This window comes from Passer montanus, unplaced genomic scaffold, assembly GCF_014805655.1.
Source record: "Passer montanus isolate IOZ18808 unplaced genomic scaffold, ASM1480565v1 scaffold183, whole genome shotgun sequence".
Taxonomy (NCBI): Eukaryota; Metazoa; Chordata; class Aves; order Passeriformes; family Passeridae; genus Passer; species Passer montanus.
In genome coordinates this window covers 199,363-218,925 of record NW_024365715.1, presented here as the reverse complement: position 1 = coordinate 218,925, position 19,563 = coordinate 199,363, and the positions used below count along the sequence as shown (strand labels likewise).

The following is a 19,563-nucleotide window of genomic DNA, read 5'->3' as shown; positions in this document are numbered from 1 at the left end:
AGGGTGACTTGGCACATTTGGGGACATGGTTTAGGGTGCCCATGGTAGTGCTGAGCTGGCAGCTGGACTGGGTCATCCTGAAGGTCGCTTCTAACCCTGATGATTCTATAGAACATGGGCAGTTTCCACAGAAAGAAAAGGTCTGAGAACACTGTTCATAAAATTCCCTCCACACCCTTCCCAATCCCCAGCTGTTTTTGGTGGCGGGTGCTCCAAGACTTGCCCATTACCACCCTGGCCCTCCCTCCATCACCTCTTTCCGTCTCCTGTACCAGTTGTGCTTTAAAGAATTCTAGTTTAAGCACAAGAAGAAGAGTTCCCATCAGGTTGAGACCTGAGGTGCTGTTGCCCCTCTGGAGTTTGCTCAGAACCACAACACATGATCAGAGACTTCAGATCTCAGACCCTCCACCAGGAATCAATGTTCCAAAACCAACCATATTAACCTTACACAACCTGGATTGATTCATCCATGGACTGGAGATGAGCAAGCCCTTACCCAACAAAGAACCATCTCCTTCAACAGTGGAAGGAGGGAGTGGGAAAGGGGTGGCTGCAAACAAGAGCTGAGAACCCACTATCGAGGTTTTCTCAGCTATTTCAACACAAAAAAAAATGCAACCTCTGCCCTTTTTTGAAAGCCCCATGGGTGCTCATGGTGAACTCACTGTGGGTGTGCCAGGCCCAGTTAATCAGTGGGATAAACCCCACACTGGATCCATCCCCACCTCAGGAGGATATAAAGGGCCAGTCCCAGGCTGGGGGAGCACTTCACCTCCAGCCACTTCCTCTCATTCCTTTATTCCTTGGATCACCCCTGGCAGCTGCCATGTCCCGCCAGTGCACCGTGAGGAGTCAGGCCAGAAGGAACTTCAGTGCTGCTTCTGCCTTCTTCCCAAATGCCAGCAGCTCCAGCCTCTGCCTGCGCCCTGCAGCACAAGCTGGCAGCTGCGGGGCCACCACTGGTTATGGAAGGTTCACTGGAGGGTTTGGAAGCAGGAGCCTCTACAGCCTTGGCGAATGCCAGAGGATCTCCGGAGCTGGAAGAGGTGGTGTCTCCTACGGACCTGCAGGTTTTGGTGCTGGAAATGGGATCTCCTATGGGTTTGGTGGGGCAGGTGCTGGTCCGTTTGGGATTGGTGGTGGCCCTGGATTCCCTGCTGTCCCACTTGGGGGCATCCATGAAGTCACAGTTAACCAGAGCCTTCTGAAGCCACTCAACCTCAAGTTTGACCCCAATATCCAGAATATCCGTAAGGATGAGAAGAACCAGATTCGTGACAGTACGAGGAGCTGCAGGCCACGGCTGGCAGGCATGGAGACGACCTCCGGAACACCAAGCAGGAGATCTCAGAGCTCAACCGCCACATGCAGCGGCTCCGATCCGAGATTGACAGTGTGAAAAAACAGGTAAAGGGCACAACCAGTGCATCAAATGTAACCCTTCCTGTGACCTGACCTCTCAGTTGCCCAGGGAATAAAAATAAATTCAACCAAATTCTGCTGGATCAGGAATGAACATGACTGGATTTGTATCAGAGCAGTGACATCACCAAGAGTTACTCAGTGTAGTATCAATCACCGCAAGGAGATTCTGAGAGTTGTGGAGGTAAATCCAGACTGTGACCTGGCTCAGAACATGGAGCAGTTAAATGAATTGAATTCAATTCATGGATCAGTGATGGTTAAGATCACGCCTATTCATGTTAACCCAACATCAGATCTGGGATTGGGACCTCAGGATACAAAGAGCTGGGTTATGCTCTCAATAAGGAATGAAAATCTGGATTTTCCCCTGCAGGTCACTGGGTTGCAGACATCCATTGCTGATGCAGAACAGCGTGGGGAGTCGGCCCTCAAGGACGCCAGGACCAAACTGGAGGGACTGGAGACAGCCCTGCAGAAAGCCAAGGCTGACCTGGCCCGGCAGCTCCGGGAATACCAGGAGCTCATGAATGTCAAGCTGGCCCTGGACATCGAGATCGTGACTTATAGGAAGCTGCTGGAGGGCGAGGAGTGCAGGTGGGTGAGATTTTATATCCCAGTTTTCAGAGGTGCAATGGAGTTGCTGACCCTGGTAAGGCCCACATTCAGATCTGAAAGCTGTTTAAAGACCAGTGAGTGCCTGTGAAGAGGAGCTGCTTGGCAACAGCAGCCTTTCATACAAACATCCCACCTTTCAAAAATATTCAAAGGAAATTTTCCTGCCTTTGTGAGCAGGTCCTGCTCATGGGTTCCTTTTGAAGTCTCATTGGCTCTCTTTTGCTCCCTGACAGGCTCTCTGGAGAAGGTGCTGGCTCAGTGAACATCTGTAAGTAACTTTTAGAGACATTTAGCACTTTCGAGATCTACCTCCCACCCCTGCTCAGAGCCTGTCCTACTCATCCACTGCTTGTGGATTCCTCTCATGAGGGTGTTTTCCTCTGGCAGCTGTGACCGGTTCAGGAATGGGATATGGAAGCAACAACTGCCTGAGCTCCAGTGGTGGGGCTGTAGGTGGGGTCTGCGCTGGAATGGGAATAGGCTCCATCTCTGGAAGTGGATACGGCACAGGTGGCTCATGCATGCTTGGAGGCAGCAGCTCCAGCTTCAAGTCCATCTCCACCAGGAGATGTTATTGAGGAACTGACTCCAGGCCCTGGTGCCATCAGCACTGAGGCTTCTCTTGGATCCAGTCCTCATCCAGCTCCTTCAAAAGATTTGGAAATCAAACCCATGTGTCATTATGTATGTAAAAGGTGCTGTGCTCCTGTTTGTCCTTTCACCCTCAACATCCCTAATTTCCCAGTGTTTGTCTAATAAAAGGCATGTGGAATTAATTATGTCGCATCCTCTTTTAAATTCCAATTCTTTTATCTTACCTTGTGGCAAAGGGTCGTTGGTGCAGCACAGTAACTTTGCTGCTTTGAAGGTAAAAAAGGCACATGCAAGTTGAGACATCTCCTTCCTCTCCAACTCCATGGACCTCATAGCCAACAGGAAGAAAGCATTTGGATGTTCTATTTCCATGAGAATGGGAAGATATGTACCCTTCCTACTTGGCACAAGAGAAAGTTCTTCTGTCTTAAGTCCTAATTATGACATCTCAGCATTTTATGCCACAGTACTTGTGCCCAAACCTCTGTAATCAAATGGGATGAGTCATGGAGGCATATAAATCTGATTTTCCCAAGAAAATGAGTGCTGCAGCTCATCTGATCTGCACACACATCTCCAGGGACTGATAAAACACCTCCGCTGCCATTACCATAATTAGAAATGGGAAACACCCATTAAACCCCCAAAGTAACCCTCTTTGGGAGGAATAATGTCCCCAGGGGAGGTTGTGAGACAGTGAAAGACCCTCGGGGAACTGAAAAGGAAGTGTCTTGTTGTCTTCAGCACCAGCCCATCTTTCTCCAGCCTCTTGAGTCCACATCCCACTGGCAGCAGCAGAGTTGGAGTTTGGTTTGTTATTTAAGCACTGTCCAGCATCAAAGCTCCATCCAGAGCTACATGGATGGGGAAGGGTTTGCAGGGGCCACACAAGGAGCAGCTGAGGGTTGGTTTGTCCACCTTGGAAAAGAGGAGACTGGGGTGAGACTCCTCGGGGGCTGCGGCTTCGTCCTGAGGCACAGCTCCGATCTCTGCTCTGGGGACCAGGGACAGGACTCAGGGAATGGCTGGAGCTGTGCCAGGGAAGTTTAGGTTGGATATCAGAAAAGGTTCTTCCCCAGAGGGTGCCAGGACACTGAAGAGACTCCCCAGGGAATGGTGTGCTGGTTTTATCATTGGAGCCACCACGGAAGTGAGTTTTTCTGAGAGGAGCTGCTGAGAGCTTCCTCTGTGCCCAGTAAAATGAATCAGTGAGTCATTCTAAATATTGACACTTTGTTAAACCACTAGAAAGCTGAACACAGCTCTGTAAACACACATGTTGAAAACGAAAAATCCTGGAAATTCTCTTTTCAGGCCTGAAAGCAGGTCGACAAGCCCAGCCCAGCTCCCATCTTGGCCAGGCTGGGCTGGGCAGGCTCTGCCATGGGGCTGAGACCCTTCCCAGGGAGCCCCCCAGGCCCCATCGGCTGCTGGGCAGGGGAGGGGAGGCTGTGGGCCCAAGGCTGGGCCGTGGCTGCAGTTGCCAACACCTGGCTGCTACTAATCCCAGCCCCGCCACCAGCCCAGGCCGAGCCGGGTTTGCTGGGCCCCAGGAGCAGCCCTGGGCCGGGCCGGCTCGGCCAAGATTCTGCTGCCATTGAGGTTCACCTGCAACCACCGGGCAGGGGAGGGGAGGCCACAGGGCCAAGGCCGGGCCATGGCTGCAGTTGTCAACATGTGGGCACTACTAAGCTCTGCCCTGCTGCCAGCCCTGGCCGAGCCAGGATCCACCAGGCCCCAGGAGCAGCCCCGGGCCGGGCCGGCTCGGCCAAGATTCTGCCACCCTTGGGGTTCACCCGCAAGCCCCGGGCAGGGGCAGGAGAAGCCATCGGCCCACAACTGTGCTTCTGTTGTGTTCTGGCCTGGCTGCTGAGATCTTGGCCCTCCCCCAGCATGGCCGCCAAATAAATCCTCTACTGTAAACAGTTCCAGCACTGCCCTGCAGAAATCACATAGCCATCTGCAGGCCTGAGTGAGATAGTGACTCTTTCAGTACACAGATGAGACCTACAGACATCAATCCTCCCTCAGGTGAGAGAAAAGAAGAGTGGGAACACGTAGAGAAACAACATGAAGACACCAAGGTCAGTGAAGAAAGAGTCAAGTCCCAGGTGGGAAGGATGAGGAGATGCCTTGATTTTGGGGCTGAAATCCTTTTGTAAAGCTATGGAGAAAGATGTAATTGATACATCAGACTCTTTTTCCCTGTAACTCATTGAAAAAGTATGAGGAGATTAAGTGTTCATATTGTAGATATGAACAAAGGCCTCCATGCTAAAGTAAGCACATGTTAAAGTAGCTGTGATTCCATGAGAAATTTGAGTAGAGAGGGAAGAGTGATCAAGACCCTCTGCCCCATGGAAAGAAGAAGACCTCTGTTCTCAGAGATTAAGATAATCTCAAAGATCGATAAAGAAAATCTTTGCTTTTCATCAACTCATCCTTAAAATAGTACTCCATAAGTTGACATGACCCATAAACACAGCTGTGGGAAAGCTGTGAAAGATGGGAGGGACTTCATGATTGCAGATTCCTGGAGGGCTGCTATTTGTGGAAATTAAAAGCCATGAGAGAACTGTTTCCTTGTGGAAAAGTCTCCACAACATTAACAAGAGGAACTTCTCTCCCTAAGTGAACTGAAGAAAGACTGTTCTAGAAGTGATAAACAGACTGAATTGTTAGTAGGACAGAAAAAGTTCTAGGGGGGAAAAGTGTTTTAAAGATTTTCTTCTGAATCTTGTTTTCTTTCTTTTAGTTACTGTTAATAAAGCTTTCTTTATACCCTTTTAAAGTTTTGAGCCTGCTTTGCCTTTCTCCTAATCCTCTCTCACAGCAGGAAATGAGTGAGGATATTCTAGTGGGTGCACTGGAGTGTGGCCAGCACTAGACCCATCACATTAATTGGTGCATAGGCCAGGAAATCTCAAATTGGTGAAGCAAAACCACTAGAAATGGCCATAGCCCCAAGGCTGCCAGAGCTCCAGAAGCATTTAGACAATGCCCTACGGCACAGGGTGGGATTTTTGGGTGTCTGTGCAGGGCCAGGGGTTGGATTCGGTAGTCCCTGTGGGTGCCTTCCAGCCCAGGACATTCTGTGACTCATAAGCAGGACTTTCACATCTCAGTTTGTTTTCTCTCAGGGACCCTGGACTTTCAGAATTCTTATTTCAGAATTCTGGGCTCCCAGAAGGGCACTGGTGTCTCCCAAATCCCTACCTTTACCAGCAGCACCTCAGTGCAATGAAGTTCTGCCTGGAAAGCTCAGGAGTGCAGACCAAGACAGGAACTTCTTCCCTAGATCAGCACAGGTTGTAATACCCTACAATGGCTGGAAATCTGGGGGCAGAGTCAGGATTTTTCTTTAACAAAGCACATCAAATTGTCATTTTCCCAATCTCTGGATTCCCTCTTGCAGCAACTTCAGTCTCATCAGCTTTAAATTAACAGGAACTACTTTAACCAAGCTAAAACCAAGCCCAAAGGCAACTTGTGGATGGAAATGGATTTTTTTTTTTTGCCCCACCAGTAATCTCCTCTTTGAAAAGCAGCTTAGAAAATACGGGTTGGAAAGTTTTACGAGCTGTCTCTGCCAGCCTGTGGCATTAGAGCTGGTGGGGGTGACTGAGTGCTAGATACCAAACCCATGAGCTCACTCCTTGACCTGTGGTCAAGCCCAGCTCTCCAAAAGCATAAAAGGCTGAGAAGACTCCTGATCCCAACTCCCAAAGATTCCTGTGTGGGAGGTGGCCATGGGGAGGACAGAGACAGAATGCCATGGGAAGACACCATGGCAGAGATCAGGATGAGAGTCTCCCCATGATCCCTTGTTTGCCCATGCAAATGTGCTTCTGTCAATCGGTTGCTGTTCCTCCCCTGGTTCCAGAAAGTTCTACCCCTCCTGTTCTCCCATTGGTCCTCCCTGAGAAACCACTTCCCTCTCCTTCCTCACTGGTTGACATTGAGTCACCCCATCCCAGCTCCTCCCTTCTTCCCCCAATCCCATTGGCTCGTTTGTACCCTAACTCCTCCTACCTTCCCCCAGTTATATGCCCTGGCCTCTCCCTTGTTCTTGGGTCTTTGCCTTGGTGCTCCTCTCTGTTCCCCTCACCCTTACCCCACCTGGACCTTCAGACCTTCCTTCAATAAACCCTGCTGGATCTACCAAGCGAGGAGTCCTCCTGTCTGTCTGGTCAGGCTTTTATTACCGCATCTGGCTCGAGTGCTGCATGGGCTGAGGGAGCTGGTCGTCGGGACTCGGAGAGGATCGCTCTCGGGAAGGTGGTCACCCTGACAGCACCTGCCCAGGGGTTTCCGCATTCCTGCTCCTCTGCTACCTCACCTCATTGTCCTCTTTCAGTGTTGGGTCTCTTGGAGTTGGTGCTGCTCCTCCATGATGCCCATCCTGCACAGCAGCCGCAGCTCCGTGTCCGTGTCCCATGGCCCTGCTGGAGGCACAGGAAGGGCTGAGGAGCCTTCAGCAGGAGGAGCCCTCACAGCCTCGGGCTGAGCTCAAGGATGGCCATGAGTGGAGGGCCCAGGGCTGCCAGACCAGGATACAGCCCAGGGCAGGAGGCACAGCTGGAGGAGCAGGGCTTGGATGTGGCCCTGGAGGGATACAAAAGGTCATGGTCAACCAGTGCCTCTTGGTGCCCCTGAATCTGGAGATTGACCTCAACGTGCAGCAGGTGCAGCAGGAGGACAAGGACCAAATGAAATCCTTCAACAACTAATTTGCCTCCTTCATCAACAAGGTGAGGCATGTTCTCCAGCTCTGGCATTACCTGGAGATGGAGTCAGAAAGTTCTCAACATTAGAAATATAATTCTAAATCATTAAAGCAGAGTTAAAGATTTTGTGCAGGACTTTGTTCCATATCCAGACTGTCCATATAGATACTTTTGACAACCCGGATGCAGAGCAAATGATTTCTCCAGGTTTCCTTGCAGCTGAATATTTCTCCTGGCTCCCAGATCTTCCCAGCAATGATCTTTGGGTGATATGCCCATCAAATCATGCTTTAAATTACAGAAAACATTTACAACCCCTGCCATATTAAACTTCCATTTCATGAAAAGCATGGCAAGTTTTGAGTTGAGGATCCTGAATTATTTATATTGTTGTGGTGGCTTTCAGGTACAGTTCCTGGAGCAACAAAACCAAGTTCTGGAGACCAAATGGAGCCTCTTGAAAGGTCAGAAAATTGTGCAGAATAACCTGGAGCCCATGTTTGAGCTGTACATCAGCAACACGAGGTGGCAGCTGGAGGCTCTAGGACAGGAGAGGCTGCAGCTCAGCTCTGAGCTCAAGGCCATGCAGGATGTGGTGGAGGACTTCCAGGTCAGGTAGGCAACACCCACACAAAGACCTGTCCAGTTTTACTTCACTCTGTTCTTCCTGCATCAGTGAAAAGGCCCAAGACAGCCCAAAAAGCATGACCTCAGAATCATGGAAAGTTTTGGATGGGAAGGGACGTTAGAGATCATCTCATCCCACCCCCTGCCACAGGCAGGGACACCTCCCACTATCCCAGGCTGCTCCAAGCCCCATCCAACCTGGCCTTGGACACTTAGAGGGATGGGGCAGCAACAGCTTCCAGCGAAATCCATTCCAGGACCTCCCCACCCTCACAGGGAGGAATTTCTTCCCAGTATCCCATCTATCCCTCCCTCTGGCTATGGGAAGACATTCCCTGTGTCCTGTCCCCCTATCCCTTGTCCCAAGTCCCTCTCCAGCTCTCCTGGAGCCCCTTTAGATCCTGGAAGGGGCTCCAAGGTCTCCCTGGAGCTCTGTGTTTTGCTTGAATTGCTTGGAGCTGTATCTCGGTGTTTGTCAGCTGAGAAGCCTGCTGTGGAGCCACCCCAGCCATAAGTACCCATGGGATCACAAGATCCCAGAATGGTTTGGATTGAAGGGACCTCAAAGCTCATCCCATCCCACCCGTGCCACGTGCAGGGACACCTTCCACTGTCCCAGGCTGCTCCAAGCCCCATCCAACCTGGCCTTGGGCACTTCCAGGGGTCCAGGGGCAGATACAGCTGCTACAGGAATTCCATTCCAGGGCCTCCCCACCCTCAAAGAGAGGAATTTCTTCCCAATATCCCATCTAAATCTCTCCTCTTTTATTTTAAAACTAAATCAGAATTAGTTCAATGTATTGGATAGTTTGAGCACTTTAGAAAGTGAGGAGTTACCTCCCACCCCATGGAAAGTCACCAGGATCCTGGGCCCGAGTTTCAGCTCAGCAGCTCTTTGGGCTGTTGGGAGCAGGAGTACCCTCTCTCCTCCACTCTTTGCACTTCAGGAAAACATCCATCCAGTATTTGTGCCTGCTCCCATGGCCACGAGGGATCTCCTGGGAATGGATGTGAATAAATGAGGAGCTTAAATTGTCAGTGTGGAACCAAAAAAATGAGACGTGGGAGTGAGGTGCTCATCCCAATTCCCAACAAGGGCATATGCATCCTGCCTGAATTCTCTGCTCTGCTTTCCCAGGAGATCACGTGCCTGCCACTCTGTGCCGCCTTTCCCAAAAGGAAAAGTTCCTTCCAGCATTGAAACATCCTTGACTGCCCTGGGGAAAGAAATCAGCACGCACATGAAATCCTTGGACAGTCAATGGTCACATCAGAGAAGCACTTTAGACTTTAGAGCTCTGCTTGTGTCTGACAAAGTGGCAAATATTCCTTTGGCATCAGTGGATTCTGGGGTGAAGCTCAATGGCACCACACACATTGCTGGGCATGGACCATCCTCTTGCACCTACATCACAACATCAGGCTCCCGCCCTGCTTCCTAGGAATTTGTTCTTCCCACCTTTAACTATTTTAAACTTTTGAATCCCAAATTTTCTTCCTAATATGGGAATTGGAATGACATGATCTTTAAGGTCCCTTCCAACCCAGACCTCTGATTCCTCTGGGCCAAACATTAATCCAAAGCTGGAAAACAGACATTAAATTTTCTCTTCTATGTTGCCAAGAGCTTCAATACCCACAAATGGATGCAAAGCTGGGGCTCTGCTTAATGGAAATTATTTTCAGGGATGGATATTCCTGATGGGAATAAATCTTCCCCCATGAAAGGGCCAGGAGAGACCAGTGGTTTATTACCTGCATGGACTCCTTCCTTTGAACTCCTCTCTTTCTTTCTTTCATCTCCCCGATTTTAACATTCCATGGGAGCTGGGCATGGGTCCAGGCTCCCGCTGGGTTTTGACCTTTCCCAAGAGCGTGGCCTTAACTCTCCCTGCCCCGGCCACCCCCCGCCCTCCTCCCCGGCCATCCCGCAGATCCCGGCTCTCCTGACTAACCAGGCGTGCCGATGAGCTCACCCCCGGCTCCACCCAGAACATTTCGGGACCACAAGGCTCCCATTCAGGGGATAAAAGGTGCCTTTGATGAGAGCCTTCAGCTTTTCTAGACGGCCCCTCCCACCCTCCAGCCTAGGGTGCTGCCTTTTCCATCATAATCAGTGACACAGAAGTAAAAACAATAAAGCTCCATCAAGGACTCTGTTCCAGCACTGCTCCCTCCAAAAATCTGTGGATTGTTGGTAAACGCCTGCAGGAAGAGACCCTTTGGTCTCTCCTGGTGTGGAGAGCGGGTTTGCATGGGGTGGAGGCTCTGAAGGGATTCTGAGCTCTCCCTCCCCAGAGGTACCAGGAGGAGATCAACAAGTGCACAACAGCAGAGAACAACTTTGTCGTGTTCAAGGTGAGGAGGCACCACCACCACCAAAGCAGGGACAGCTTTGGAAAAACCACATTCAAATCACCCTTTGTATCCAGCAATGCCAGGCCCAGAGCATGGGGCACAGGTGGAGTCATCCCCAGAAGCAGAAACACCTGGTTGTGCCAGTGGAGCAGTGCTGGGCTGTAATTCCTCCTTGTTTCAGGTCCCTCATCCCAAACTCAGGGGTGTCCCACAGATCCCACTGATTTCGTCCCCCAGATCAGCTCTGGGTCATGCAGACCTTGTGCCTCCACCAGATGCTCTGCTAGTCCTCAGCTTTTCTGTGTCCAATCCCAGCATCCACAGCCCCCTGGTCTCCCCTGCAGGAGACGCAATAAGAAGCTTCTGCTGTTTCAAGTATTGTACAAAATATCTGCCTGGCAGAAAAAGAGAAATTCAGTGGTGTGACATCATTTGGATTCATGGACATCTTCCCTCCTCCCCTCCCAAAAAAAAAAAGGTGGAGGTGAGAAATCGCTTTACTCTTGGCTCTGCTTAAAGGTGCAGAGAAATCCTCCATTAAGAAATTCTCCATTTCTGGTTTAATAAAATTTCAGTTCTCAATTTCATCTGAAACTCCAAAGGTTTGTGTTAGATACAAAGACTTCACCCAATGACCCAGAGAAGGTCTGGTCCAAGCTCCGTTGTCACCATTCCAGGTGGATGCCTGGATGTGTGAACAAGGCATCATCAGGGGACCAAGGCGAGATGAGATAAACTGGCAGATGAGATAAACTTCCTGCAAGCCCTCTACAAAGCAGTAAGAGTATCCCAAATTTCCCAGTCTGCTGTTCCCCCATCTTCCCAGTCTCTAGAGGCTCAAAGAGCCCAAGAGCTGGTCAGTGTGATAGGTGAGTAATGCAATTGTTGACTCTCACAATTAAAAGGCAAATATCATGTATATATGTTAAGAGAAGTTTTATAGATTTATAGATATGTTTTACCCCTTGTCTTGTTATCCGGAGGCAGCCTGGGCTTGGGACATTTGGGAGGGTCGGCTCATTACTATGGCAACAGCTGATCTCCAATCAAGATGTAAGGAAATTAACTCCCCCACTGGACAGCAAAGAAGGAGTCGATGGACAGAACTTTGGGAGGGACTAAAGGGTTAAAAGGTGAAACCTCCATTTTGTGGATGAGCACATGGTGGGAAAAATCTTCTGCTGCTCCTGACGCCATAATATTTTCTCTATTCAGTCTTCTGTTGCATTTTTGATAAAGTTTAATAAACCTTTCTAAATTTTTGGAAACGAGTAGCATCTCTCACATCAGCGCTGCAGCTCCTCCCCAGCACTCTTCTACAAAATAACAACGAAACATTTGGAACAGAAAATGAGTTTGACTTACAGCAGCTGTGCCAGATGCAGACCCAGATCTCTGACACCTCGTTGGTGCTGTCCATGGACAACAGCCAAAACCTGGACAGCATCATCGCCGAGGTCAAGGCACACTATGAGGACATCACCAACTGGAGCCGTGCCGAGGCCAAGTCCTGGTACCAGTGCAAGGTGAGGGGGTGGAAACAAACAGGGAGATTTTTGTTTAACATTTCCAAAAGGCTAATTTATACTGGAGAGAACAAGCAGTGAGGACAGGGGGAAAAGGTGTAAAATGAAGTGGATTTGGAGAGGAGTTCAAGTAGTTCCTTGGAGATGTTTGGCAGTTGGACTTGATGATCTTAAAGGTGTTTTCCAACCTTCCATGATTCTTCACAACTCTATGGGAAAATGCTGCCTTGATAATGAGAGCTGGAGGAGCAGAAGGACACAAAAGGAGGAAGCTCAAGGGGATGAGTGTGGGAAGTCCTGGTGAAGAGAGGATCAGAGCAGGGTCAGTCTCTGCCTGTCCCCCACATCACCTCCCAGCCCACCCAGTACAGGAGGAGCTGCAGCTCTTGGCTGGCTGGCACAGGGATGACTCCAGAACACCAGGGTGGGGATCTCAGAGATGAACCACCTGGTCCAGCAGCTCCACTCAGACATGGACAGCGTGAAGTTGCAGACACAGGACCTCCCCAAACGTGGGGCACTCATCTCCACCCCTGGCTGGAAGGGACCTGGAAATTGAGATCCACACCCACCACATGACCACTGGAATTGTTCCTGCAGGTGGCCAAGCTGCAGACGGCCATCACTGACATGGAGCAGCATGGGGACATCACCCTCAAGGACATCAGGGCCAGGCTGGAGAAACTGGAGACCGGTCTGCACAAAGCCAAGGCTGACCTGGCCCGGCAGCTCCGGGAATACCAGGTGCTCATGAACATCAAGCTGGCCCTGGACATCGAGATCGCGACTTACAGGAAGCTGCTGGAGGGTGAGGAGAGCAGGTGGGAACTCCCCCCTGCAAACCAAATCACGTCCAAATCCAGAAACGTTCTCACCTTTGCCTTGCAAGGAGGTGCAAGTGTCACAAAGTTTTGCAGAGGGAATTCACTCCCATCCTACACAGTAACAGGTGCCATTCCAAATCCTCTTGGATACTCCCCATCACACCCAGCCCCCACTGGGTCTGTTTTCCAAGGTCCTTGGTGGGAAAATATTGCTTGAGATTATCCTTATTAGGAACCCTGACTTCTCCATCCTCTCTTTCTTCCAGGCTGTCTGGAGGTGTTGGTGCCATGAATATTTGTAAGTAATCCACCTCACAAACAATGTATTAAATGATTCCTTGATTGTACCTGGAATTGAGGATAAGACAAGGAAGATGCAGCTTGTAATTATCTGCACAAAAATTAATATAATTTTTCCAGCCCTTTAGGTGGGACTAGGGAGGCCGAAGAGCCTGAGACATTTTCCAAATTTGAACTTGAAGGGATTTGTACATTGAGATTGTCCCTTGGGAGACTCAGATGCCTCAGGCCGGAAGAAAAGCCAGAGAATAAGATGTGTGAAATCCAGTCAGTGATAGACAGTCCAAGAAATAACTGGAATGTGTGAAACTAAAGCTTGAAATTCCTTTGTACTCTTCCAAACAAACCCTGTGCTCCTGCTTTCCCATGGCAGTCGTGGTCTTATCTGGGAGCAGCTACAGAGGTGGGAACATACTGGGGCTGGGAGCAGGTTTCAACAGCAGGCTTGGAATGGGGGGATTCGGCTGCGGAGCAGGAAGCAGCTCCAGTGTGAGGTTTGTGTCTAAAAGCACCACCCAGGAAAGCCACAGGAGCTGAGCCGCTCACCTGGAGCACGGAAAGGCAAGCAGCACCTTCCCCTGCCAGCACAAAGCCTTGGAATCATCTCGGAATCCCTGCTTGTCACTTCACCATGGAGGGAAAACCTTCCCAGCGCCATTTCTCGGCTTGGGAGCACTCCCTCTCCCCATCCAAACCACTCTCCTGCATATCCCTCCCCCAGCTGGCAGTGCAGCTTGTCAGTGAACAATCAGCTGTCTCATTAACGAGTCTCATTAATGTTGGAGCTCAGCGAGCACCTTCCCAGTGTCCCGGTGCCAATCCAGAGGAGGGGCAAGAATTGTGTTTACCTCTGGAAGCAGAGCCTGTTCTTTCACCTGCCCAGGAATCCAAGAGAACTGAGCCCATGGTGCTCCCTCCCACCTACTCCTCCCACACTCCCCAAATTCTTAAGAAATTGAAAACAAAACGTCTTCCCACAGGCAGTTTCTCCATTCCCCAATTCCTCTGGCATTGCTGGCTCACTCCAGGACTCTCCTGCTCTACCTACATCCCAAAATTCAGCTTTAATTTTCCATAGTTGAAAGGGCTCTCTCTAATGTCCAGTTAATTCCTCACCCACCCAGAAGGGATCATTTTAAGTCCAAAGCCCAAATAATGCACAGGTGTCGCAGCAGAAAATCATTCCCTTTCTCAGAAGCTGGAGACAGGTTAAAAACAGGGCAAAAAAGAGTGTTAGAAGCTGGGGGGGGGAAAGAAGGAACAACAATTGTTGAACACAAACAATAAATTTTACATAACTTGGAAAAACATCTCTGGTTTAACACCTTTAGGTGCAGCTTTTTTTCTTTTTTTTTCTTTTTTTTCCTTTCTCTCTCTCTCTCTTTTTTTTTTTTTTTTTTTTTCTTTCCCTCCCCCTCCTTTTTTTTTTTTTTTTTTTTTCCTTTCCTCCCCCTCCCTTTTTTTTTTTTTTTTTTTTTCCTGGGGAGGGGAGATAGGCAAAGAAAAGAGTTGGGAGATTCTGTGCCAAAATGTAACCAGCTCGTTCCCCCCATTTTCTGCTCCTGCTGAACTTTTTATATTAATTTTATGAAATTTCTTCGATAAACTTCAATCAAACAATGAGCAGTGCAGGGTTTCTGTGCCACCACAAAATCCCCCTGCAAGAGTCATTTTAGAGTAATTTTAGAAGATTTGGCCTCGGCACCAGCTGCTGCTCAGAACCTTCCCATCTCCCACTCCTCCCTGTCTCTGTTCTGAGGAGAGAGGGAGCACTGGAGCATTGGGAGAGATCCCAAAGCAGCACCTGGGAGGTGTCCACGATTAACAGCCAGCAGAGACCAGAAGGTGGGGCTGGTTTCACCTGGCCATAAACACCACCATGTCAACCAGCCAAAGAGCAGAAAGTCAATTTGGGGTCAAAAGTTGTTCCCCAGGAGCATCTCTCCCCCTTCATGGACTGAGAGCACTTTGGGCAGTCCCTGGAAATGCCAGAAGAGCAGGAATGCTCCAAGAAGTTTTTACAGGCAAGGAAGATGGATCCCAAGGATCAGAACTAAGCTTTCCAGATGAGGGAAAGCAGTCAGGCTTTTTCTCAATCCCCTGCCTGGAGCAGCTGGCAGAGCCACCAGGCCAGGAGTTACCAAGGATGTGATTCTACAGCAGGGAGAAGCTTCCAAGCCAAGGTTTGGGCCGGATCAGCCAGGCCAGATCAGCCCAGCTGTGCAATTAAACACCTGGAGACAACGAGCCAACTTCAGTCCTTCCACTTCCCAGGAGATGCCAACTCACCCAGGGACCAGCCAGGAAAATGCTAAACTCTCTGAGCTCCTTTTGGGCTGGATCCCAAAGAAAGTGCTCAGCTCCAGAGCTCCCACACAGCTTTACCCTGAAACACTGAGTGGCTTTCGGGGTTACATGCAGGAACTTCTCCATGGAGCAGAACATGTTCCCAGGCCATGGGAATGCCAAGAAAATCACATAAAAGCACTTCTGGAAGAGGGATTTCCAGGCCTAAGCCTTATCCCATTGCAGCCAAAGGAATTAAGTGTTCCCACCCATGGCACAGAGCCCTGTTGATATTCCAGCAAGGATGGGACTGAAAATCACCTATTTCATGTCTCTAGGAAAGATTTACCCACCTTCCCTACAGTTTTGTCACTCTGAACCCACATCTTTCACTGAAAAATAAATACATGTACAGTCCAAATTCACAGGGATTTGCCCAACAATTCCAGCAGAAAGGAATGCCCAGGTCTGGTTTTCCTGGCAGCAATTCCCCCTGGAAGACACTCCTGCAAGTGATGAGAGGTGACACTCCATGGATCTTTGGGATGGCAAAGGCTGCACAAGGATCAGGATCTGCTCCAGGTGCTTGTGGGTGACTTCCATCAGCAGCTGCTCGGGTTGGGCATTTGGAGGTGGAAGAAGAGGATTAGATTAATGTTCCTGTTTAATCACGGAATATCCTCAGCTGGAAGGGACCCGAAGGATCATCAAGTCCAACTCCTGTCCCTGCTCAGGACAATCCCAAGGATCCCACCATGTGTTTAAGCTGAATAATGAGGAGCAAAGTGATGTTTCTTCCTCCCCTTGCAGGTATGAGGAGCAAACCCCCCCCACCTGTGCAGAGGAGGAGTTTGTTGGGCTCACAGCTCTTTCAACCAAATACAACGTTTATTCCAGGCTTTTAGGGAGAACAGCAGCCAGTGTTGTCAGTAGGTAGGTGAGGCCTCCCCCTCTCCGGAGACTCTAGAGCAACCGAAAGGCCAACTTTTGGGGAGATTTTTATTAAAAAGAGTAGAATTCCACCTTAAGTAGATCATCTTTAGCTGAGTGTGTTTATTTGGGGTATTTGGAAACCCCAACTGGCCCCAACTTTCCTTCTCCTCTCTGTATCCAGTGACATTCATTGTCATCCTGAGAGGATAAGGGAGTAAAAAGCTTTAACAGCACAGGGAAATGTGTGTCCTTGAAGAGACCAGCCCTGGGACTTGGTCACCTCATTATCTGCTGGCATTAAACATTTTTCTTTTTCATTCCCCAAACCCTTTAAGTGCTCCAGGACACATAGACTGTGCCTCTGTGAGCAAAGCCGAGCTGAAAGCCAAGGTGGAGTGTCCCATCCAAGGGCAGTTAAAAGCCTCTGTAAAGTGGTAACAGCTTTTCCTTTGCTCTTCCTCTCTGCCATGTCCTTTCAGGGACCCTGTGGAACTGGGCTCCCACAACCCATCACTAAATCCCAGAGATTTTTGGTGTTCCAAGAGTATGTCAGTTGATTGCTCTGCATTTCAAAGGTGTTACTCCTGCACTATTTGGGCAATATACCAAGGAATCTGTTCCAACCTGATGGGGAAGAGAGATGCCAAGGGCTTAATTATTCAGATTTCCAAATTTATATTAAAAAGGCTTTTAAAAGGTTGATATCCCCAGCCCCTGCTGGGTTTCCCTGTGTGTGACACATCCTCTGTCTACTTCTTGCTGCTGCTGAGTCACTCACGTCCCCAGAAAAAAGGGTTTGGCCTTTGAGCTCCGGATCTGGGACTGAAGCCCCAAAACCCCACCAAGGGTTTGATCAGTGACTCATCTCCTCACTCAGTATTTCTCATGTTCCTGCTCTCCTCAACGTGAGGAATTGAGAGGAACCACTGGAATGACAGCAGCTCCTTGGACACAAAGACTGCAGTTGTGGAGGTGGTCCAGAGACTATGTGAAACATGGACCCACCAAAGCCCAGGGAAGGATGACTCAGGACACTGAGGTGTCCATTGCAATCCCAAGCTGTGGTTTTCCAAACCTCTTACAGAGCATGGGAACAATAAAGGCAGTTCTGATGGGGTTTGGATGAGCTGCACCTCTCAGGCTCGTCAGTAACCTGAGCACTGAGTGAGGGGTCTGGTACAGCCAGTGACTGTACCACCAGCTGTGATATCAGTGGGGACACAGCAAAGACATCACCTCTGGAACTGCAGCAAATCCCATTGAGACCCCACCTCCCACAGTGTGACACTTTCCAAAGCATTTGCTAAGCACTTCCCAATATTTAATTCCAGGCATTTGAGGACACAAATGCCTCTCCAATCAAAGAAAGGAGCTGCAGCCAGAGAGCCCCAAAACACAACCAAAGTCTGGGGCAACATGAGGATTGAGGACAACCATGAGGTTAACTCAGGCTCTTCTCCTGCCCAGATCCCCTCAGAATGTCCAAGAGCCCTGGAGCCGGAGCATCCAGGAGGTCCCAAATACCTCCAACAAAGCTGGCGATTGTGGCTCTATTCCCAACCAACCACGGGACAAGGAAGAGGAAAGAAACACAAGGAACAAACCCAAACCCTTCATCTGAAACTTCCATCTTTTCCCTACAAAACACAGGGACATGGCTCCAACCATCTGGTCCTTCCAGGGATCCAACACACGCAGGAACAGCAGGAAGAGCCCAATCCTGACACCACAAGGGCACAATGTAAGAGGGGAAAGCCCTGCCCCAAACCAGGTGGGACCAACCTTCAAGTGAGGGACGAGGAGATGATGCTTTTCCAAGGATTTGGACAATGAGTGTCTAGAAAAAGCCACCACATTCCAGGCATTGGCTTCAGTTTAATCAAAAATTTCCTCAAATTAATGAGTGTGCTGGAAAACACCCAGATCAGCACCCTGCAGGAAAATCACTTTAAGAAATAGATTTGGCCCTGCAGATGTTTCCTGGCATTAAAATGCAGCATTCTAACTTTTTCTAGTAGAACCAACAACAAAACGGTAATTTACCTTTAACCTGCCAGCCAGACTTTATTAATTCCCAGTAAATTCCCATTTATTGCTGAGAGTTTTATTAACCAGCAGGTTGAGTCACTCTTTCCTTCAAATCTCTATCTTGAAATCAGAGGGACCAGCAAAAAATTAGGAACTCCTTGGATAAAAAGCATTTTACACCTTTGAAGTCTCAATTTCAGTTTACCCAATCAGTAAAAAAGGGGAATTTTAATCTGAAAAGAATTCACCTGACCCAAATTCCCTAACATTTTTTGTCCTTACACAAACCAACTATGGCCCTGTGACTTTAAATCATTCCTCAAATCTCAATAGGACAGATCAGGTGCCGCTCTGTCTGCCAAGCATGTTAACAAGAAATATTAATTAGTCCCCATTCTTCACATCACAAACATTTTGTGGAAGTTTTGTGCAGCCTCACCCCATTTGCCACACAAATAAAAGGAGAAGGTGCTCTGCAGAGGGAACTGCACCCAGGAACCTGCTTCCAGCACCAGCCCCTGTCCCACCACTTGCCATGTGATGCTGCTCCTACTGCATCAGCTGCGGCCGTGCTGAAGGAAATTTTGTCTCTTCCTCCATAGCTCTTCCCAGGAACTGGTGTAGTTTCAGCACTGCCCTGTGTCCCTGGGGTGTTCTGAGCTGCTCCAGCAGCAAAACTGTGATGGTTCATGGCCGGGGCCCAGAAGGGCTGGTGGAAGTTGTCCTGCAAGACATGGATACGGTTTTGGTGCAGCCAAAGCAGGGTTTGGCTACAGCAGCACCAACTTTGGTTCCAGGCTGGGCAGAGCCTCCTAGCCCTGCACCATCACCCCCTGTACCATTGTCCCCTGCACCATTGTCCCCATCACCATCACCCCCTGAACCATCACCCCCTGCACCATTGCCCCCTGCACCACCACCCCCTGCACCATCACCCCTTGCACCACTGCCCCCTGCACCATCACCCCCTGAACCATCACCCCCTGAACCATCACCCCCTGCACCCTCCCTGCACCATCACACCCTGCACCATCGCCCCTAGCGTCCCCATCTCCATCCATTGTCCCCATCTCCATCCCCCCCTGACCCATCACGCCTGCACCATCACCCCCTGCACCATCACCCCCTGCACCATCGCCCCCTGCACCATCACCCCCTGCACCATTGCCCCCTGAACCTTCACCCCCTGCACCCCCATCACCATCGCCGCCATCACCATCACCCCCTGAGCTGTGGAGGCAGATGGGCATGCCAGACCTCTACTTTGGAGAGATGTCTCTTAAATGGGCTGTAACAAGCTCATCTCAACCCTCCTGG

General features: G+C 49.7%; 1 protein-coding gene across 1 annotated transcript; it reads left to right on the top strand.

The window, feature by feature from the left end:
* The first annotated feature begins 829 nt into the window (after positions 1-829).
* LOC120500618 (keratin, type II cytoskeletal 75-like) lies at positions 830-13,005 on the top strand. The gene is given in 9 exon segments (XM_039705752.1): positions 830-1,124; positions 7,207-7,388; positions 7,771-7,979; positions 10,292-10,349; positions 11,615-11,875; positions 12,247-12,283; positions 12,286-12,356; positions 12,476-12,696; positions 12,966-13,005. Coding segments are annotated over 9 exon segments (1,374 nt in total).
* The last annotated feature ends 6,558 nt before the right edge of the window (positions 13,006-19,563 follow it).